This window comes from Hyaena hyaena, unplaced genomic scaffold (assembly GCF_003009895.1).
Source record: "Hyaena hyaena isolate Hyena2069 unplaced genomic scaffold, ASM300989v1 scaffold_163, whole genome shotgun sequence".
NCBI lineage: Eukaryota > Metazoa > Chordata > Mammalia > Carnivora > Hyaenidae > Hyaena > Hyaena hyaena.
In genome coordinates this window covers 2,165,546-2,189,527 of record NW_024080794.1, presented here as the reverse complement: position 1 = coordinate 2,189,527, position 23,982 = coordinate 2,165,546, and the positions used below count along the sequence as shown (strand labels likewise).

At 39.1% G+C, this 23,982-nt stretch overlaps 1 protein-coding gene across 5 annotated transcripts in view; it reads left to right on the top strand.

Moving 5' to 3' along the window:
* The window catches only part of FRY (FRY microtubule binding protein), a 258,661-nt gene that overhangs the window by 184,234 nt on the left and 50,445 nt on the right, over window positions 1-23,982 (top strand). For all 5 annotated transcript variants that reach the window (XM_039239842.1, XM_039239840.1, XM_039239841.1 and 2 more), the window contains 11 exons: window positions 3,304-3,454; window positions 4,003-4,106; window positions 4,870-5,055; window positions 7,467-7,665; window positions 9,126-9,247; window positions 14,434-14,621; window positions 15,916-16,010; window positions 17,244-17,851; window positions 18,769-18,866; window positions 19,255-19,425; window positions 23,165-23,305. In XM_039239842.1, the coding sequence (XP_039095773.1) occupies window positions 3,304-3,454; window positions 4,003-4,106; window positions 4,870-5,055; window positions 7,467-7,665; window positions 9,126-9,247; window positions 14,434-14,621; window positions 15,916-16,010; window positions 17,244-17,851; window positions 18,769-18,866; window positions 19,255-19,425; window positions 23,165-23,305 (2,063 nt within the window). The remainder of the gene's footprint in view (window positions 1-3,303; window positions 3,455-4,002; window positions 4,107-4,869; window positions 5,056-7,466; window positions 7,666-9,125; window positions 9,248-14,433; window positions 14,622-15,915; window positions 16,011-17,243; window positions 17,852-18,768; window positions 18,867-19,254; window positions 19,426-23,164; window positions 23,306-23,982) is intronic.

The window sequence follows — 23,982 nt, the reverse complement described above, 5'->3', positions numbered from 1 at the left end:
ACATAAGCAGCATTTTAATGGGAAAATTTTGGCATAGAATTTGAATTCATTTGAGTCATGTGTCAATAATATACCTTACATGATTACGGTTGTTGACCAGAGAAGTTCCAATTCATAGCATGTCTGTCATTGGAGAACTGAGATCTTATATTTTAAATTACTCATATTAAGAGAAAATGAAATCAAGTTACTCAAACATATCCTTCCTTATCACAGAAAAGTCCAGAACATATGTATACGAAGGTCCTTTTCCAAGTGTTTAAGTGATAAACCTGGACTCTGGCTATCTGGAGGAAGCAGAGCATCTAATGGGGGACAAATACCCTTAGGACTTTGGTAACTGGTTTTTCCCTGATGTATTTTTGGTTCTGGTTCTACACATGAGGGATATAGCCTATGCTACAAGAAAAGCAAAGATTGGTAGACTCAATTCTAAAACCTTATGGCCAGCCATCTGGTATATGTTAAGGGTGATTATTTTCTCTCTGAATTCCTGGGAGGATCAGTACAGATAGGAGGAGTAAAAAGAATCAGGTGAGACTTAGTGGCCTGCGGCTTCATAATCTGGGTTTATCCAGATGGAATGGCCATGTGCAGCCTCTTAAAAGTATTCTCTATTTATTAAAAAAAAAAAAAAAAGATAGTAACCTTGAGTAAAATGGACCAGAAAACTGATTTAGACCTAGATCTATAAAGATCGCCCTGTTAATATTATGTAAGCTGTTTTAGAACTACTTAAAATACTTGGATTATTTTCCAAGGCCATAGGTTAGTGTATGTGTCCCCATAATAAAGATACAGCTAGTTAGCCTGGATAGCAGCTGAGTCCTAGAGGTTTAGACCTAACTGTAGAAAACCAGCTTCAGGCCAACTTATTCCTAATCCAACCACCAAAAATCCAACACATTTTTGCTGGTATCCTGTGTACCTGAGAACATTGTTGAAACAAAGAAAAGTGTATCCTTTCTTAACAGAAATATCGCAAGTTTCTTTTTTCTTAATTCTTTTATATTCTCTCCATTTTTGTTCTCCTTTTAAGTTTTATTATACAGTAGCTGATTACTTACAAGTGCATTTTGCAACCAGTTTATCCTGGATGGTTAATTTGCTGAAAGTGAAACATTCTGTAGGTAATTTACCAGGAGGTCTGAAATGAGATGAGGAATTATCATATATGCTTTACATTTTTTCTGGGCTAAAATTGTTGTGGCCTAGCTTCATAGCATAGAATTTATAGGGTTCCAGTTGCTCAATTTTTGATGCGTTAGTAAGACCCAACAGTCACTTTCTAAGGCGAATCCTGACCTTGTCCCGGAAACTCCCTTCCCTGACATCCCAGAAGTGGGCTGTGTCCTAGTACCGGCCCTTGTTGGGAGCCTCAGTCTTCGCAGTAGGAAGACACCTGCTTCACCTGCTCTGCTAACCAGTAAGCCCAGCATTCTACATAGGACCAGCAGCCTTGGATCTATTGCCTCTCACAGCCTTTCAGAGTGCAGCCAAAAAAACTTTATGTGGGAGAAATTGCCTAAAGATGATCCAACACATCATTCTTCTTAATACACTATAACCTATCCCAGGATTGAGCCAGCTTGTCTGAAGCCATGTACCGGGCTCATATCATGTGACCCCAAGTGGAACTGCTTGTCTTTGAATGCCACTGGCCTCTATTGAAAGCATTATTTAAAAAAAAGCTCCATCACGAGTCTGGCTAGAGGTTTATCAATTTTGTTGATCTTCTCAAAGAACCAGTTCCTGGTTTCATTGATATGTTCTATTATTGTTTTGTTTTGTTTTTAGTTTCTGTATCATTTATTTCTGTTCTAATTTTTATTATTTCCTTCCTTCTGCTGGATTTGCATTTTGTTTATTCTTTTTCTAGATCTTTTAGGTATAAGGTTAGGTTGTTTTGGAACTTGTTGCTGCGCTTACTTTAAAGGTATTGTTGAGGAAGTTCATTCATTCAAAAAATACTTGTTGATTCCCTGCCACATGTCAGATACTGTTCTAGGAACTAGGGAAACAACAATGAAAAAAATAAAGTCTCTGCTGTTGTGCAGCTTATTTGAGAGTTGGAGGAGGCAGTCAGTGCTGGAGAATGGGTGATCTGTGCCAGAATGGAAACTTAAAGCAGGGTGAGAGGATAGAAAATGATTGGATTGGGGGGTAGATTTCAAATAGAGTGTCCTGAAACTCCTCTGCGATAAATTGGTACTTGGGCAAAGGCTTGTGTGAGGTGGAGTGAACCACATGGCTCTCCAGGAGAGCACTGCAGCCAAAAGGGAAGCTAGAGTGAAGGCCCTGACGCTGGACGATGCCAGACGTGATCACAGAGCAGCAAGAAGCCCAAATGACTGGGGTGGTATGAGCAAGGGGAATGGAAGTAGGAAATATGGCAAGAGAGAGACACCAAGAAGACCGTGTAAGGCCTTTAAGGCCATGGTGTAGAGCTTGAGTGGAGAGGGGAGCCACTGGAGAGTGTTAAGCAGAGAGAAAGACATGAATGAACTTCTGTTTTAAAAGGATCGCTCTGGCTTATATGTGGAAACCAGACTGTAGAGGGGCCATGATGGAAGTAGGGAGCAGTAGGGAAGCCATTGCAGTAACCATGTGAGAGTGCATGATGCCTTACCTTGGCAGTGATGGAGATGGTGAAACGTGGCCCCATTCTGGATATGTTTTGAAGGTACAACTCACTGAATATGATGTCAAGATACCTAACCTCTATTTCCCCTCTGTTAAGTAGGGGTAAGAGATACCTATTCCTGGGCTAATTAATTATTAATATAATGTGCAATGCCTCGAGAAGTGCCTGGTAAAAAGTAGGTATTCCCTATGTTAGCTTTTAATGTAATTATTTTTAATATTACTATTATCCTCACCATGATTATCATGATTATGAGTTGGATGTAAGATGTGAGAGAGAAGTCACGGATAGCTCTAAGGCTCCTGTCCTGAGCAGACTTGAAATATGGAATTGCATTTTACTGCAGTGGGGAAGACTGGAGAAAGACCAAGTTCTCACAGTGATGAGAATGATTTAATGTTTTCTTTTTGCATGTCTGTATTTTCCATTGCTCTATAGTACATAATTGTATATTAGATTATCAAAACATAAAGGCACTAAAAATCTAATCAAGTAATTCTAACCCATTGATCCTATAATTCATACTCACCAAATGGGATGGTTAGAGGGTTTATTTTTACTAGCCTACATTTGTAAGATTCTTTCTACAAACACCTAGTAGGGAAAACAAAAATCATCACTCCTAAAAATAATACATGCTTGTCTTTCTCATCCTATAGATGACCCAATTTCTCCATATACGGGCTGGCTGTTGACTATAACAGAGACCAAACAGCCGCAGCCCTTACCCATGCCTTGTACTGGAGGATGCTGGGCCCCCCTGGTTGACTACCTCCCAGAGACCATCACTCCCCGGGGGCCTCTCCACAGGTAAGTAGCATCTGTGGGTAGTGGGAAACGACTGCTTCAATTTAACTGGACTTTTCTTTCCATGAGAAGAGGGAAATCATTCCAGGTCCTATCAAATGAAAGGACCTCTGAAGTCAGAGGGACCATGCGTAACTTTAATTGCAGCTCTCAGCATATTTGTAGAGTTTGGTTGAGTATTAACTAATGTGCAAAGCTGCCTTGTAACTCAGAATTTTTTCTTGATGTAATGTGGATGTGGATATGCATTCTGTGATAATTTTTAGATTGTGAGTAACTTGAAATGAGAGCCCTTTTCTCCTCTTCCTCCCTCAGTTCTTATTACCTAGTGACTAGTAAGACTCCCTAGTATGTGATTAGCTCAGCCAAAGTTTCTCCCTTTTGTGGAATTCTGTGCTTTTTCAGAAATTAAACTCCATTTCCCTGGAATAAGGATCTCACATAATTCTTCAGTAGGGCTCAAGAGTTGTATTTAATTGTGACTTAATGATCTATCAATGTATTTCCATCCTCTTCAGAAGTTACATTAATTTCATCATGTCATTGATTAGGTGCAATATTGCTGTAATTTTTATGACTGAGATGGTGGTGGATCACAGTGTGAGAGAAGATTGGGCTCTTCATCTACCATTATTACTCCATGCGGTCTTCTTAGGTAAGACTGGATCTAAGAGGAACTCTAGACAATACGGTCAAAACTCTATAGACATAATCCAGAGAGCTTTCCTTTTACATTGACATCCTGTTTTCCTCATTTCTGAAATATTTAGTCTCTTCCATTTATCATTGCTTCTATGTGACATCTGCTTCTACAATTTCAATTGATCAGTCATTGCTTAAAATTGCCCTATTTCTGCAATATAGAGTGGTAACTCTGTAATGCTCTATCTATAAAGATACCCAAAACACATTGAGCCTCTTTGAGGGTCTTTGGCTAGATGTGATCAATTTAAAGCCATGAGACACTGTCAGCACACAGACAAAAAGAATATAGAGCACAGCAGGCCAAGGACCGAGATTTTTAAATAGCCAAATTGTAGAACAAAAATGGGAAGAGGAACAAGCCAGGGAGGCTCAGAAGTTTAGTTACGGAGAGATGAACAAAATTAGAATCCTTCAGTTAATAGGGAGACCCAGGGAAGAGACCATCCTAGGAAGGAGGAATGCTAACCATGTCAAATGCTACTGAGAGGTCAAGAAAAGTCCACCTATCAGCATTTTATTAGAGCATTTGATTTAAGGAATAAAACATTTTTCCTAAGCTCAACTTCTTTATGTTGGTAACACAAACAATAACAAAGAAAACTGAACATTCTTTCAACATGTTCCTCCTGAGTAACTTGGAATCTTTACTATCCCTGGAATCTAAAGGAGCTGAAAACTTGTTTATACTAAGAGATTCCACTGTTTTGTTCCAGGTTTGGACCATTACAGGCCTGAAGTCTTTGAACACAGCAAAAAATTGCTTCTTCACCTCTTGATTGCCCTCTCTTGCAACAGCAATTTTCATGCCATTGCTTCTGTGCTCCTGCAGACTCGAGAGATGGGTGAAGCTAAGACTCTAACAGTTCAGCCGGCTTATCAACCAGAGTATCTCTACACAGGTAATAAAAGAAGGAGTGACAGAAAGCCTGAGACAGAATCACAAATACAAAGATAACTTAAGGTGTCCATGGAGCCCAAATTAACTTCTCTAATGTGATCACCACCCCTCCCCCTGCAACTTTCCGAGTGAGCAAGTAGGAGCACAGTAAATATGCACCCTTTCACTTGATATTACTTTGGTTTTCAAAATCCTTTAGTATTGAATGTTTTCAAATGTCTTTGTCTTTATTATTATGATTGCTGCTCTCCTTAAATATGTTCCTACTGATACATTGAAAATTATGTCCTTCAGGGGCGCCTGGGTGGCTCAGTCCGTTAAGCATCCGACTTTGGCTCAGGTCATGATCTTGCAGTTCGTGGGTTCGAGCCCCACGTCAGGCTCTGTGCTGACAGCTCAGAGCCTGGAGCCTGCTTCAGATTCTGTGTCTCCCTCTCTCTCTGACCTTCCCCTGCTCATGCTGTCTCTCTCTCTCAGAAATAAATAAAACAATTTTTAAAAAAAAGAAAATTATGTCCTTCAGCCAAGAGCATGTCTAAAACACTAAAGGATGAGAATGTACCAAACAGTGACTGCCCCCCATCACCTTGAGAGCAGGTTATTGCCAAGATGCCAGTTGTATCATTTGTGGACCTTCTAGTTCCCCTGAAGGAATTTTCACCTTTTTAAGTGACTGCTTTTTCTGGAAAGCACCATGAGTGGAAGTCTACTAAGAACCTTGGCTGTTTTGAAACCAAAACTTTCTTTTTAGAAATGAGAACAGAAAGTGTTAGCTGAGTCATGTTTGAGTCAAAGAAATTATTGTGATGTGTCCAGCTATTCATGAAAACTTTCCCCAAAGAGTTCACCAGTGGGTTTCATTAAGAATCAGAACATTAAAAATACCTTAAAACTATAGTGAACTAACATTCCTGAACATTTTGTGCATTGCATTGGCACTCAATATGACATGCACTTCATCTGTCACCATGTACTTTATTCATAACCCTGAAGAGGATGTGCCTGTTACTTAATATTTGTACCCAGTGCTGTCCTGTCCTTTGACAGACGTTAAGATATTCCTTTGGGAAGCAAATACAGAGTGTTTGAGTCTGAGACATAAGGACTACTGACCTCAGTGTAAGCCATTTATTTTAAACCAAGTTACACTTAATTGAAAATAATCCATCAATAGTCACTCAAAGACACAAAACTCTCTTCACTATAGATGTTTAATGAAAAAAATCTGAAGATTTTTGGCTGTCCTGACTCCCCAGGATAAGGATGTATTCCATTAAGCACATGGTCTTAGACTGAAAACATGCCCATTAGGTTGTGTATCTCTGAGTGCATCGGTTTTGCATTCACTACACCACTGGTGTGGCATAAAGTGGGGATTTACAAAACAAAACACAATATACCATAGGCAAGACAGACAGTGGAAACTAAAATGATTGAATCTGTAGCATACATGGAATATGAGTATGTGGAAAATGTCTCCTTTTCATAAACATTTATTAATACTTACTGAGCACCTACTTTCAACCTATGCTTTCAAATCCAAGCTAAAAACCTGTATGCTAGAAATTGTTGTCTTTTTCTTATTATAATAGGAGACTAAGCTACAGAGAAATTATATATAAACTCCCTGAGATCACACAATAAATGGCAGAGATGATATTCAGGCCCAGGGCTCCTTCTATTTCACTATATCTGTCAGATACACCAGAACTATGTACTTTTTGTGGTCATTAAGTAGTAGAAAAGGGATGAGTATGTATCTACATTTTCAAATCAACAATACCCAGAGATGTAGAATGATAACCAAATATGAGGTGGGGAACAAACATAGTATTTATTTATACCATATTTCTTTGACTACCGTGAGACATATTTTATCAAAACATAGTAATAGACATAATACTCACAGTTGTAAGCACACTTACTCAAAACATTATAACTTACCCATTATTAGGTGCTCGTATCATCAAAACTGGTACCATTTCACATATTTAAGTGGTCTAATACCCAAGAATAATTTGCTACCAGTACAGTTGGGTCCAGATGTTTAGGGGAACTGTTTGTCAGCCTGTGCGTGTGTGTGTGTGTGTGTGTGTGTGTGTGCGCTCACAGACACATGTGCAAACACACACACAAGCATACACCACTTCTTTTACAGAAAGCATCAATTCCAACACCAGGCTACAAAATAACAGATCACACTCCTATTACCAAATACACTCTGGTTTACACAGCAGTGCAACTAGTCCATAAGTAAGGAAAAAATATCAGTCTCATTTCGTCGTAACCATAGTCAAAATCAAATGTTTTCTCCAAAAAATTCAAATAACTACACCCTCCTGTATGCTCACCTCCTCACCTCAGTAAGCACCCTGCCTAGCACATTCTACCTTGATCTTCTTGTCTCACCAGGTGGCTTTGACTTCCTGAGAGAGGACCAGTCATCCCCAGTGCCAGACTCGGGGCTAAGCTCCAGTTCCACGTCCTCCAGCATCAGCCTGGGGGGCAGCAGTGGGAACCTCCCACAGATGACCCAGGAGGTGGAAGATGTGGACACAACTGCTGAAGCGGATGAGAAGGCGAACAAGCTCATTGAGTTTCTGACGACCAGGTAGTAAGGGGTCAGGAGACAGAGGCCTGTTTTTAGGTTGGTCTTTGGGGGAAATATCATCACTTTAGAACTACACAGATGAAAAAGTAAGCCCGCAGTTTTAGCAAAGCCTTCTTTTCGCTTCTAAATTGCGTCTGCCAGCGTCTGTGTACAAGGAAGATACTGGCAAAAGCTGTCTGAGATCCCACTGACGGCACAGTTGATGGGCAGCAAGTTCTGTGTATAAAGAGAATACAGCAGATGGAGGCAGGACACGGTAGCACCCCACAGTGAGGATGACTTTAGTCATCTATTAGAGCTGCCAGGATCTGAGAGTTCTGAGACTTGGCAAAGAACATCCTCTGGAAACCAAATATATTAGCCATGGTCGACCCAGGAGCAGCTGCAGAGGGTACTATTGTCTGCTCTTCTCATCCAGAGCCATTTATAAATGAAAGTCAGAAACAATAGGAAGCATGATGGAAAGGAAGCAAATAATCAAAATCAAGAAAAGCTGCAAGCAAGCAATCCCATTTTGTCAGCTCTTCTGTTTCTTCCTTCCACTGAACAATTTAGCTTGTAAGACTTCAGAATGTCTCTTACCCTGAGGTCCAGTATTTGTACCAAGAAAATCATGCTTACCTGGTACTGTTTGGGGGGAGGGGACTCTATCCTTTCTCGGTACATTAATCCCAGAAGTCTAGTCTGTATAGATGCTATCTGATACCCCCATGATTTTTCTTTCTCCCATGAACGCATCAATTAACGCAAAAAAGGGAAAAAAGAGCGTTTTCTTTCCTCGGTTAATGATTCAGAGTATTCTTTGCAGTTCTTAGCTCAATATAGGACTTAAAGAAAGGAAACTTAGGAAGGGGTCTGATGGTAACTACATCCAGGATGCTTCAGAGACCTGAATGGTCGTTGGCGAAGAAAAGTATGCTCGCCACTCGCCACTGTCCATACCTTGTGTTGGAAAAAGTATTCTGAAATTATCACATCTGGATCCATTCTATTCTTTCTGTTGAAAACCAAGTAGATATCATCAATTCATTTCTACAGTATTTGGTAGTCTAATGATAGGATCCTGATAAAAGCATTATCTCTGCAAATCTAAAAAGTACAAATGTCTAAGTCCATATTTTAATTAACATTTTATATCATTTTATTTGACCAATATGTAGCGCCTATTATGTGTAAACACTGTTCTGATGAATTGAGAGGTTTTAATTTTGTGAGTAAATTTTGTGAGGTTTGCATTTTGTGAGTAAAACATAAGAAAAAATATGCCTCCCTCTATTGGATAGATCCATTTTGAGTATGTTCTTAAGCTTTACCAGACTGAAATTTACACCCACATTAATCACTAAAATTTAAAAATCATATTGCGCTTTCGGAGTTACAACTGCATAGGTGGTTTTTAAAATACAAAATGATTATATTTAAGTGGTTATATTTTTAACATTTTGTATGTTTTGTTTAAGAGCATTTGGTCCACTTTGGTGCCATGAAGACATCACACCCAAAAATCAAAATTCAAAGAGTGCTGAACAGCTCACTAATTTTCTACGTCATGTCGTATCCGTATTTAAAGACTCCAAATCAGGTACTTTATCCTATTTCCCCAAATGCCACTTTCAACATTTTCTGTAATGGAGTGTATTCTTCCCATTATAACCATACACTTTACATATATGTATATGGTTCTGTATTTGGCATTGATAGCAGGAGAATATTCATAGGGGAGCCTTGAAGCTTGTTTCAAATGTGCCTAACTGGATGATTATTAATGTCATGTATTTTGCATTATGCATTTTGCATAATTCCCAGAGGTCACTGTTCTCCCTGCTCCATTTACCTCACTAGAATTAAACTGTTCCCTATAATATTAATTTTATTTCAAGGAGGCCATGACACAACACATGCATGGAAAGATGCTCAACATCAGTGATCATCAGGGAAATGCAAATACAAACCACAATGAGACATCACCTTACACCTTACATCTGTCAGAATCAAAAAGACAAGAAATAACAAGTGTTGGCAAGGATGTAGAGAAAGAAAAACGCTTGTGCACTGTTGGTGGGACTGTAAATTGGTACAGCCATTATGGAAAATGGCATGAAATTTGCCCCAAAAAATTAAAAAATAGAAATATCATATGATTCAATAATTTTGCTACTGGGTATTTACCCAAAGAAAATGAAAACACTAATTTGAAAAGATATATGCACCCCTATGTTTATTGTAGCATTATTTCTAATAGCCAGGATATGGAAATAACTCAAGTGTCCATCCATAGATGAATGGATAAGGAAGATGTGGTGTGTATGTGTGTACATGTGCAAGCATATATATAGAAGTAGATATATATTCATTCCATATATATCCCATTTATACAACATATATATTTTATATATAATGGAGTATATATAACAGAATATATAATAATGGAATGTTATATAGCCATAAAAAGGGATTAGATCTTGCCATTTGTGACAACATGGATGTACCTACAGGGTATTAACCTAAGTGAATTAAGTCAGATTGAAGAAAAAATATGCGATATGAATTTACTCATGTGAAATCTAAAGAACAAATGAATAAACAAAAAGCTGAATCAGACCTATAATTAAAGAGAACAAACTGATGGTTGCCAGAGGGAAGGCTGTAGGAATATGGGCAAAGTGGGTAAGGGGGAGAGAGAGATACAGGCTTCCAGTTATGGAGTGAATAAGTCACAGTAATAAAAGGCACAGCATAGGGAACCCAGTCAATGATACTGTAATAGTATTGTAGTGTTGCATAGGGATAGATAGTAGCTACACTTGTGGTGAGCTTAGCAAAACATAGAAGTCGAAGAAGTTGAATCACTATGTTTTACATCTGAAACTAATGTGACATGGTGTGTCAAGTATACTCAAATTTTAAAATTTTACAACAACAACAAAAAAGGCAGCCACGAGTAATAAATCTTATTGGCTATGTTCATACTCAACTGTGATATGCTATCAGATTTGAAAATGGGTTTAAAAAAGAATTTTGTGATAAAACATCTTTGACTTTGAAAGTATTTGCTAATAATTCCTGATGATCATTCAATATTCTGAACACAGTGTGATTTGTATTTAGCTTATAGTAGCATCATGATGTGTAAGCCTTTAGCTGTATACCATTCAGATTCGACTTGGCCTGGGCTGATCTGTGTGTGAAATTTAAATTTGGTTCCTCAGCATAATGCAGCAACTACCGCTACCTTTTTTCACACACCAGGCTGACCAAATGAAATATGGCTTGCTGGCTTTCCCAGCTGCTCTGATAAATAGCACATCTCACAGTTTGAAACATTCCAGATTAGCCACACCTCCTCTCATTACCAGAGGGTGCTTTCTAGAAAAGCAAACAATACTGATAAACTGAAATGAGTTTCTCATTTCAGGAATAGGATTGACATTTCTTGTTTGGAATGCTTTTGAAATGTTACCACCTCTTCTACTGCTTTTCCCCCCACTTAGAAGTCAGTTGTAAATGGTTGAACATAACCCAAAGGAAGAAACTTACCGTTTGTGTGCAAGCCATTAATCTGCTTAAAATCTTTGATTGCATGAAGATAATGAAAATGAAAATACTCATGAATCCCTCTACTGTTTTCTCAGAGGGTGCTTAGAGTCTGAGTTTTTTCACATCTTGCCCCAGATGCTTTTACTCACTACAGTTTCTTTATACACCCCTGCTCTCTGCCTGTTTCCACTGTAGCACAATAAAATATGTTCCTGGAAACACTTGTAGGAGTCAGGGTAGTGTAGCTGCTGTAACACACAACCCCCAAAGCTCAGAGGCTTAACACAGTAGACGGTTACTTCTGATCACATAACAGTCCAGTGTAGAACTGAACTGTTAAATAGTCTTTAATTTAAATAGCCTCTCTGACATCCAGATGGCCAATAGGCACATGAAACTATGCTCAGCATCCCTCCTCATCAGGGAAATACAAATCAAAACCACACTGAGATACCACCTCACGGTGGTCACAGTGGCTAAAATGAGCAAATCAGAGGACTCTAGATGCTGGCGAGGATGTGGAGAAACGGGCACCCTCCTACACTGTTGGTGGGAACATAAACTGGTGAAGCCCCTCTGAAAAACAATGTGGAGGTTCCTCAAAAAATTAACAATAGAACTCCCCTATGACCCAGCAATAGCACTGCTAGGAATTTACTCAAGAGATACAGGAGTGCTGATGCATAGGGGCACATGCACCCCAGTGTTCATAGCAGCACTCTCAACAATAACCAAAACATGGAAAGAGCCTAAGTGTCCATCAACGGACGAATAGATCAAGATGTAGTTTATCTATACAATGGAATACTACATGGCAATGAGAAAGAATGAAATCTGGCCATGTGTAGCAACATGGATGGAACTTGAGGGTGTTGTGGTGAGCGAAATAAGTCAGGCAGAGAAGGACAAATACCATATGTTTGCATGTATAGGAGGATTAGGAGGAACTTAACGGAGGACCATGGGGGAGAAGAAGGGAGGAAAAACTGTTGGGGAGAGGGAGGGAGGCAAACCATGAGAGACTCTTGAATGCTGAGAACAAACTGAGGGCTGAGGAAGTGGGGGGGTGGGTGATGGGCATGGAGGAGGGCACTTGTGGGGATGAGCACTGTGTGTTATATGGAAACCAACTTGACAATAAACTATTTAAAAATAAATAAATAAATAAATAACCTCTCTTAAGGATACTGGCGTAGTTTGGCAGGTGGCCTTCCACATTTGAAATTTGAAGTTTGAAGGCAGGCCTTCAGTGACCTTCCTTTGTGGCTCTGACCACCTCAGCTCAGAGGCCTCTCCTCAACCCTCTTCAGCCTGCCAGCAAGTGGAGGAAGAGACTGAGTGGAGCATTACTCAGGAGGAATTTACACCACATGCGGTTCTAATGTGGCATCCAGCGCTGCGTCCCATGTTCCACTGGCCATAACCCAGAAACAAGCTCCTGCAAGAAAGCCTGGGAAATGTAGGCTGCTGTGTGACACGTTAAATAGACTTTCTTAAGGACATTGTCATGTCACTGGTGGCATTGTCACCAAGAGCATGGTGGGGTTCTATAGTCCTACCAGTATAGTTCTAGCCTTCAGGTCCGTTCTGATTTCAGTAAGGTTTTGTTCATTGACAGAGGACCTAACCCCACATGTAATAAAATTAAGTAGGAAAATAAAACAAAATAAAGGTACAAATTCTGTTTTGAAACATAATCCATTCATAAATTGTGAACTGCCTATGTGGGTTTAACCCTGTATTTGCTACTTTGAATATATCTAAGTCCATCTTCCAGGACCCTTTGTTTGCTCTGCAGGAACATTCTCTTATATAGTCTAAAGGTCCCTAAGGTCAGATAGCCAAGCAGCAGCTAAGAACAATGACGTTAAATGATCCCTCCTGGTTCACTTTCATGTGACAATCAAATGTACCATGGAGTCCTCTAGATCACAGAGACAGCCAAAATCACGGTTTTCATCATGTCCTCTGACTTTGCAGTCAGTTTTTCTCCCACAGAGAGGCACAACAGAATACAGATCAATGGCCCAGAATTCAATCATGTGTTTTACTTTACATTTTGACTTCCATCTGATCCAGTGGTTTCCTGATGACTAAGATTAACCTTCGTGCTATTGGAAGAACCAATATTTGGGCAAGAGTTTAAATGATGGCTGCCTTCTTGGCAACATCTGCATTTCAATATCTGCATATTTATAGACTATTCTGAAGAACAAAGACTTTGGTACAGGCCTCGGTTGTGTTTAGAGTTGACTAGATCCACTAACAGCTTTCCTCTACAACAGTACTCTGAAAACTTGTTCCTAACAAATTCTCTTATGAAAAAAAGGAGTGAAAGTACTCCATGGAAAAAGGACTTCAGAAGAACAATGTAAAAAATGGGAGGGCAGTAAACAAGAATACCTTTGTGAGTATATTATGTGTCAGATGGTACAAAGCATTTTTTATTTTATTTATTTATTTATTTATTTATTTTTACAAATAGTTTATTGTCAAGTTGGTGTCCATATAACACCGAGTGCTCATCCCCACAAGTGCCCTCCTCCATGCCCATCTCCCCCCTCCCCCCCAACACCCATCAGTCCTCAGTTGGTTCTTGGCATTCAAGAGTCTCTCATGGTTTGCCTCTCTCCCCCTCCCCCACTATTTCCCCCCTTCTTCTACCCCACAGTCCTCCGTTAAGTTCCTCCTAATCCTCCTATACGTGCAAACATATGGTATCTGTCCTTCTCTGCCTGACTTATTTCGCTCAGCATAACACCCTCAAGTTCCATCCACGTTGCTACACATGGCCAGATTTCATTGTTTCTCATTGCCATGTAGTATTCCATCGTATAGATAAACCACATCTTCTTGATCCATTCGTCCGTTGATGGAGGTACAAAGCATTTTTTAAAACATTGAATTTTCGCAATGACTCTATGATATAGATACTATTATTTTCCAGTTAAAAACAAGAAAATAGGCTCATAGAGACTACATTTCTTTCCAGAGTCCCAAAAACCCCTGTTCAAAACTTTGCACTTTGTTGCAAAGCTTCTGACTCTACTACACTATGCCTCTTTAAGATCTGTTCAAATTTGGTGTTTTTTTAATTCTAAAATGGTTAATTCTTAAATAAGTACCACCAAAGGATAGCTCTTTGCAGTTAGCCTGATTGAAACCTATAGATAACTGATGCTCTGGGTTTGCAGAGTATAGATTGACCATCTCTGGCCTCCTGGTGCCCAGGTTTTCATCTGGAGCAACACTTGAGTGAAGTTGCACTGCAGACAGCCCTGGCAAGCTCTTCGAGGCACTATGCTGGTCGATCCTTCCAGATATTCCGGGCGCTGAAGCAGCCCCTATCAGCACATGCCTTGTCTGACCTTCTCTCCAGACTGGTGGAGGTGATTGGAGAACATGGAGATGAGATTCAGGTACAGAAGGAAAGGCCACCAAACTCATTCGCCTTCTCTCATGTCAAAGACGAGGACTTTCTTTGAGCCTTCTTTCTTTCACCAATTATCCCAGCCATTTGGACATATACAATTTATTTTAAAAGTTTCCAGATGTTTATATTTACAAAAATCACTTTGGGGGCGCCTGGGTGGCTCAGTCTATTAAATGTGCAGCTCTTGATTTTGGCTCAGGTCATGATCTCACAGTTCATGGAATTGAGCCCTGCATCAGGCTCTGTGTGGACGGTGTGGAGCCTGCTTGGCATTATCTCTCTCTCCCTCTCCCTCCCTTCCTCCCCATCTCTCTCTGACTCTCCCCTGCTAGCACACACACACACACACACACTCTCTCTCTCTCTCTCTCAAAATAAATAAACTTAAGAAAAATCACTTCAAGGAGCATTGTATAAATTCAGTGGATATTGTTTTATTGAGCCAACAATTGAAAATCCCCTGGTGACTCCTTGGTTGTTTTTGTTGTTAGTTTTAGTTGACTGGGAAGTGGGGAATGATATGAATTGTTTTGTCCTTCTGCCATCAGCCTAGGACGCTGCTGTGCTGTCTCCCCACCCAGAGAAGGAATCTCCATCATATCCATTGAGCACACTCCCCCTCTCTGTATAACTAGCCCTCGGTACACTGAAAAGAGCTGAAGAAGTAATGAACAGAATAGATGCCACAAGAAGACCCTGTACCTCAATCCCAGGGACCGGGGAGCATTACATGGGCGTTACAAGCTCTGTAGCTTGGGCCAAGCCCTTCTTTCCTTTCTTTTCCATCAGAAAAGTTGCTACATCCCAGGAGACTTACACACTTGCAAGCTCTAGCCTCTTCTCCTCTTTCTGGACATTGGATATGCTCTTCAAAATGCCACTGAGGCACAGACCTTCTCATACCTCAGCTCTTCATTTCTGGCTCAGATATTGACACTCTGTATTTGGAATGTCTACCACCCTCCTCATCGAGGGGCAATGATTGCCACCTTTAGCCTTGCCCTCTCCCCATTGGATTTCAGAGGAGGTTGGTCTGTTGAGGACGTCAGATCTAGGGAAATAAATCTTTGTGATTACCTACTAACTGCTAAGCCATCTGAATTTACTAAGTGGCCATTAAATTGTGTTTTTAGGCTTGGTAAGTTAAGGTAACATAGACTGTCTAGCACTCAATGATGTTAACGTTAGATTTGAATAAAGTTCGTGTTGATTACATTTATCTTCCAGAAGGGAACAGCAGTTTTAAGCAGTACAAAATGTTATCTTTGTGTGTCCGGCAGGGTTACGTAATGGAAGCCCTCCTTACGTTAGAAGCCGCCGTGGATAACTTGTCCGACTGCTTGAAGAACAGTGATCTCTTAACGGTGTTATCTCGGTGAGAAGAAGCTTAATGACTTTTGAAATCAAACATGCTGGACTCAATAGTTGAGACATGCCTAGACTTTGGGCAAAATCCAAAGAACAAACCTAGTTTTTGATGTATGACATTTTCTTTAGTTTAAAAAAAAAAAGGAAGCTATGACACACACAGATACATGTTATATAAGCAGTTTCACACATCTGAAAGATAGAGAAGAAATGTTAGTTCTAAATAATACAAATATTAATGCTTTTTCATTTTCTGTTTTATGACTTTGAGTACTCTTTCAAATTTTATAATTATACTGCTTATTTCATTGTAAACAAACCAAAACTACATAGTTTTTGAATGAATATACATAAAACTCATCTTGAACCATTACTATAAAAACAGCTGGAATTAATGTCGATTTTATATGAATAAGTTCCTATCTTAGGACCTTCCTTTTTAAATTTTTATTCCTGTTGCTCCTGCCAATGTTTAATTGTCCATTTCAAATCATTCACAAGTCTGTATTCCGTTTATATAATCAAGCTCATTTTGCTTGCAGTTGAGTCAGTGATGTTATCATAAATCACACTGAGCCTTGTTTCACTTTTAAGTTGGGCATTTTTTATGGATAGGTAATTACTAACATCATACATATTTTTCTATATAAATCTACAGATTTATCTCAATCAGTAAGAATTTACCAAGAATGTTGATAAAGAGTTTTATCTTTTCAGCCTGAAATAGGCTTAGAGATCATTTCTCATAGGTTTTTTTAGAAGTGTAAAAAAATTCCTTTGATGCAGTTACTAACTTTTTTCTTTCTAGATAATATCCTTTCCATTTCTGTTCTCCTTATCAGTCAGTTAATAAAATATTAAACTTGGTGTCTATCAGTCACACTTTATTTCTAAATTACTTCTGCCCAAATGCAAACAAAAATATAAATGAAACATCAGTAAACTTTACCACCAGCCCCTCTTCTCTAGCCTTTCAATATGCGTAAGTCAGTATTAGGTTTTATTCTCGTTTTGTTGGTAAGGGTTCTCATTGGCTTTTTCCCCAAGAGCTTTAAGTTTAGGAATAAGGAAATTTATCCCTGTAAGTTTAAGAGTATGGGGGTGGGGTGAACAAAAGAATAGATAGTATTTCCAAAGAATGATTTCCTTCCCTTATAGTTTGTCAGTGGATCTTAAAAGGACTGGCTCTTCACTAAATTATGTTGGCTTTCTATTGAACCTTTTTTATTTTTACACCCAGCTGTTCATCACCAGATTTAAGCTCTAGCACGAAACTAACAGCCAGCAGAAAGAGCACAGGACAACTAAATGTGAATCCTGGGGCAGCCAGTGGCAACACAGCAACCGCAGAACGGAGCCGGCATCAAAGAAGCTTCTCTGTGCCCAAGAAGTTTGGTGTTGTCGACCGATCCTCAGACCCACCCAGGAGTGCCACATTGGACAGAATTCAGGCTTGTACCCAACAAGGCCTCTCCTCAAAAACCAGAAGCTCATCCTCCTTGAAGGACAGCCTCTCAGACCCATCACACATAAACCACCCAACCAACCTGTTGGCCACCATCTTTTGGGTCACAGTGGCTTTGATGGAATCTGATTTTGAGTTTGAATACCTAATGGCCTTAAGGCTGTTGAATAGACTACTGGCTCACATGCCACTTGATAAAGCTGAGAACCGAGAAAAACTTGAGAAACTCCAAGGGCAGCTCAAGTGGTCAGACTTCTCAGGGTTGCAGCAGCTACTGCTGAAAGGATTCACCTCCCTCACCACCACTGACCTTACCCTGCAGCTTTTCAGTTTGCTGACACCAGTATCCAAAGTATCCATGGTGGATTCGTCCCAAGCCATTGGTAAAGCCAACGTCACTCATTGTCTTGCACAGTTCTGGTGGTTGTTATGTTTACATTTGGTGTAATAGATAATGGGCTTAGTACGTTTAACAATTCTATTTAGAAATGTTTCTTTGGGAATAGTTTGTATATTTCAAAATTATACATAATGTAAATTTTTAAATTATTTATTACTATAGAAGACATTTTTAAGGCAATAGCATAAAAGGCACAGAACTGATATATATATTAATTATCTCTCCATGCTTTCCAGATCAAATTGCAGATACAGTCAGTTTATTCCATTTTTCTTGTACAGATAAACATTTTTCTCTCTTTTTTCTTACCTCCTAAATCTCTTTTGTTTTCTTCACCTTTTTCCCCTCTTGAAAATTCTCTTGGTTCCCTCTTGTTTTGAATTAAGCCAAATCACCAGACATATTTTTAATACTATGGCATGTGGCCCAGACTTCTTTTCATGAAGGTAGAGCTTAACACAGGAGTACTAAGTCGTTACTTACCATTTTAAAGAGTTTTTTTTATTGCATTACATGAGCAAGACTTAAATTGGTTGGTCTATGTCCTCTCAAACAAGCTTTTCTTCAAATATGTTTTTTGACAAAAGTTTCAGAAACTTCGTTCATCTTCCATTCATCCTAATCTGCTTTTAAAAATCTGTGCCAGTCATCCTTATTCACAAACAGTCCATAGCAAGATAGTCACCATATCTCAGAATTACAAATCTATATCAGTGCCTCCTCTGTAACTGGTGTCATTGTTGTACATTTTTTCCCTGGATTTTGTGTTAGATCATAATAAAGCTGGTTCAAAAGACTGCTTTTGCATCCCCTCAGAATAAAATCTGCAATATTCTTCCCACTGTTAACAGTTAAAATGCACCATATTCAGCTGTCTCCACTGCCTCTTCTCTGATGCAGGGTTTCCACTGAACGTGTTGTGTCTCCTGCCCCAGCTGATTCAGCATTTTGAAAATCCCAATCAGTTCTGCAAGGATATAGCTGAAAGGATTGCTCAGGTATGATTTCTGGCTGGATGCTCAGGTGGATTCATATGGGCCTTTGGGAATGTCCAGTGCCAAACAAATTATCCAGAGAGGGAAATGAGTTTCCCCAAACCTTAAAATAATAACTGGTATTGCTAGTAGTTGACATCTCTGAGTAGCTGATGCACATTGTCTTTTGGTTTCATTATTGAGAAGACAGGCGGAAAGAATTTGTGAAAATCATATTAGCTAATTACTGAGATAAGCACTTCTGCAGCTTACCAAAAAGAAAAAGGAAAAAGTATGGATGTGTTTTCCAGATTCCAGAGCAAAATTGCAAACATATCTTATAGCACAATTGCTAACACATCTTTCTATTTATCAGGCACTTTTATCCTAATGGATTTTCTTCTCTTAAAAGGTGTGTTTGGAAGAGAAAAACCCCAAACTTTCCAACCTTGCACATGTCATGACCCTGTACAAAACACACAGTTACACAAGGGACTGTGCCACATGGGTCAACGTGGTCTGCCGGTACCTTCATGAAGCATATGCTGACATCACCTTGAACATGGTGACCTACCTCGCCGAGGTAAACTCTTCAATTAAGGACAAACCTACTATAGTTTCTATGGATAAAATACTTATATGGAATGGATAGCAATCTCTTAACTTCACTGAGTGTCTATTATATATTGTCATAGATGCTATATAGAATCATTTTAAATCTTCACAGAAACCCACTGATGTAGATACTATTATAACAAAGAATCTGAGGCCCAACCAGGTGAAATAATCTGCCATGTGTTTAAAGCCAGCCTTTGAACTGAGGTATACCTGCCTCAAAAGCTTAAAATCCTTCCTTTTACTAAGTAATACCTGTCAGGACATTCCAGAAATGGAGAAATTTTATCCTAATCACTCCAGGTGTTCATATGTTATTTAAGGAGTTACTATGTGGCTTGATATGTTTAACGGTTGTTTGTTCCGAACTAATTAACACAGCATATATTCTGAAGTAAACTTTTTATCTTCATCTTTAAGTTTGTCTTTAAAACTGGAATGGGATTTTTGTCCCCATAGAAATGTGTTTCTAGCACATTCTTTCCAAGCCCCTGTGTCCATTGGTGCTGCAGATACACAGCAAATGAAATGTATTCTGTGTAGCCCCTCCAGTCACCCACCAGCTTAACACACAAGGTCATGAAAGCTATGAGGCAAGTGGTCAGTAACAGCCACCTTGGGTTAGCACGTTCAATATTGCTCTTGCCTGAGGGATATGCATGCACCCACCTTGCCTGGGCCTTTTCAGGAGCGATCAGAGCAGTGCATTCTAACTTTCCTTTCAGTTATATCAACAGTACAGGGTTCAGATAAGTTATAGAATCAATGATTGTCTTAGAAGAGGGTCCTTGCCTCCTCCATCAACGTTGATAGTTGATCCTGCAGGATTTTGATTTGCAGATGGGGTCAGCAATACGTGAGCTGTATTCAGAACGTCAACACGCCAAAGAGCCTCTCTTATATGCCACCCTGCTGCCTTTGACAATCACGTTGGTCACATCAGCCCCACAAGAGTTGCTAAGAAAGCACACACATACCTCAGCTCACAAGAAATACTGGGACAACTGACTCAAATGCCCTGCTTACAATGGCAGACGGTGCCTGTTTTAAAACAAAGTGAAGTGTAAGTTAGCAAGGAGGCAAGACTTGTTTGGATCACTAGACATAGAGTCAGTCAGAGAGAGACAAATTTCGTATGAGTTCACTCATATGTGGAATTTAAGAAACAAAACAGAAGAATATAGGGAAAGGGAAGGAAAAATAAGATAAAAAGAGAGAGAGAGAGGCAAACCACAAAAGCCTTAAATACAGAAAACAAACTGAGGGTTGCTGGAGGGGAGGTGGATGAGGGATGGGCTAAAGGTGATGGGCATTAAGGAGGGCACTTGTTGGGATGAGCACTGGGTGGTATAGGTAAGTGATGAATCACTGAATTCTGCTCCTGAAATCATTAGTAACTGTATGTTAACTAACTTGGATTTAAATTTTTAAAAAAATAGAAAAAAGGAAAATAAAATAAAATGTAGATTTTAAAAGCTTCAAAATTACAAATGGGATGTGGCATATACATACATATTATTCGAAAAAGAATGAGCACTGACATAGGCTGACAATATTATGCCAAGTGAAATAAGCCAGACACAAAAGTACAAATATTATCGGATTCCACTTGTACGAGGTGCATAGAATAGGAAAATCTGTAGAGATAGAAAGTAGAAGAGTGGTTACCAAGGGCTGGGGGTAGGGGGTGATGGAGAGTTAGTGTTTTACAGTTAAGAGAGTTCATTTGGGATGATGAACAAATTCTGGAAATAAATAGTGGCCCAGGTCACACAACAACGTGAAAGCACTTCATGCCACTGTATTGTACAGTTGAAAATGGTCAAATTGGTAAATTTATGTTATATATATATATCTTACCACCGTGAAAATAAATAAATAAGAATAGATCACCTAATTTGTTCCATTCAGCCTTTGTCACAAATTGTCACTACAGATTTTATTATAAACCTCCCACCACACATAAGATACACTAACTTCTATTTCAAGTACTCACATACTTGTTCATTCATGTGTTGCCCAGGCATGTATGTATAATTGTAGGTCGCTGTGGTCAGGATTGCCACTGAATCTGTTCCGTTCACTTAACAGTAATTGTGTGTGTGTTTACATGTGTTGACATAGCTCACATAGTGTCATTTTCAACAATTGTGGGATTCTAACAGGTTAAGATAACACAATTTGCTGAAACATCTCCCTTTTATTTACAGTCATAACTTTTCTCTTACAAGTGGTTCTTTTATGTAGACTTCTTATCAGATAATATTTAGGTTATTTCATCTGGTGGTATTTCCCAAAGTTACTATCCAGATGAAGGAATACACTTTTTAGTTCTACACATTTGGGAAATTGGTCTCACAGAGACTTTCCCACTTTATGATACTGCCAACAATGTATAAACGTGTTCCCCATATCCTCACTCTATCTTATGACTCCACTTATTCCTTTTTTCAGCTTAATATTTTTATTGGTACTTTAAAATTATTTTCTTTATGTATTTCCTTTCTAGGAATAATCTTCATTTTTCCACACAATAGATTTGTATAATTGCCCATTTCCTCCTGTGTTAACTGCTCAGTTATTTCTTTTGACCCCATTTGATGTGAAATTTAAGCATTTATTTGAGTCCTTTCTACATTTCTTTATTTAGAATAGTAATATTTTATCCTCATAAATGTCTCTTAGATTTTCTCATTAGTTTGCTTTCCTTTTTGATAATATTGTTGATATCATAGTATATATCCATAAAAGAAAGTTTTGCAGGTACAGAAAAGGGGGGAGAGGACAGGAGGAGGAGGTGGGGTAAAGAAAAATCATCCAAGATAATTACATTATCGAGAGATTTCTTTCCTTTGTTATTCCTATATAACACACATCCATTCACATTTATTTTGGCCTCATCTACTATATAGAAATTGTATACCCTTCCTGTTTCAATTAATATTATCTGATATTTTTTATCTCTAAAAATGCCATTCTATTGATGATATGATATTTTATCATGCAATTTGCCATAATTTGTGCATCCATTTCCCTAGTGTTCAGCATTTACATTACTTGCAGAGCTTTTTTGTTTAGTTCTTTTGTGTGTTTCTTACCATCATAAAAAACACCTCGGTGAAATCTCATATATAAATCTTAATGTCTATCTCTAGGTTTGGAAAAGTTTCTAGAAGTACATTACTGTTTCAAAAGATAAAAACTGTATAGACATATGTAAGACATAATGTGAGTAAAAAAATATCATCTGTGTTAATTATATTGGTTAAGACCTATTTAAAAAAAAAAAGAACATAAACTGTTCTTAGTATTCTGGTTGTCACTTGCCAAATTATCCAAGTTACATTTCCACTGGTGTTTCATTTCCATCTTATATCCTCAGCAATACCAAGTATTATCACCTGCTAAACTTTGCCAGTTTGATAACGAATAACTTGTCTCTCTTGTTGTAATATGTGATTTTCAATAATTGGTGGTATTTGATGCTTTCCTTTTGAAGGTTTTTTTGTTGTATTTCATTTGTGAATATGATATTTATCTATTCAGACCTACTTACATTGCCTTTAATGATAACTTTGTTTCTTCAGTAGCCAGGATTTTCTTTTCCTTCCTAAGGAAAGGTGCAGTCCTAACGGTGCGGGAAGCACTGGCGCTTCGGTCTGAAGGCTGGTGTCTCCCTGACTGACGCTGCTCCTTGCCTCCCACAGCTGCTAGAGAAGGGTCTCCCCAGCATGCAACAGCCCCTCCTCCAGGCCATCTACAGTCTGCTCAGCTACATGGATCTGTCTGTCGTTCCCGTAAAGCAGTTTAATGTGGAAGTTCTGAAGACCATTGAAAAATATGTACAAGTAAGTATTCGGATGCCTTCACTTAAGAATTAGGATGTTTCCTGAGAGTCATTCCAGAAAGAGTGAGGCTTTGCTTATAGCTTATTCTTGGCTGGAGAGCTCTACAGGCTCCAGGCTGCACATTCATGCACTGATATCCCTAACCCCCACCCCCACCCCAACCCAAGAGCATTCGGGTGTGGTAGCTGACCACACCCCGAGTGACACACTGATGAGAAAGACGTGACCAGGCCCTGGTGTGTTTCTGAGCCCTCGGAGGACATGGTTCTGCCTCTTGGGGCTCACAGATGGGGGTACTGAAAGCATGCACCTGGCTGGGAGTGCCCAGCAGGGTTGTATTTGTGGGATCCTATTTCAAAGAAGAAGGAACCAGGGTGTGCCGGGTTCTAGGCCAGGCGTTTCAACGTACAAAGGGTTAATTCAGGGATTAAAATTGTCACTTTAGAGTTGAGGGAAGTAAGGTTAAGCAACCTGCATAAAGGTATTTGAAAATATTACAGCAAGCAAACAGAGGAGTGTACTTGGTGAGTTGCAGAGTTCAAGGGCAGATGCTAGGTTCTATCTGGTTAAACTCATTGACAAAGCCGTACACTGTAAACATTAGACATTTTTTACCCCATCCTCACTTGAACGTTGCTTACAGAAATTATTTAATGCTAAAAATGTTTTCCAAGAGA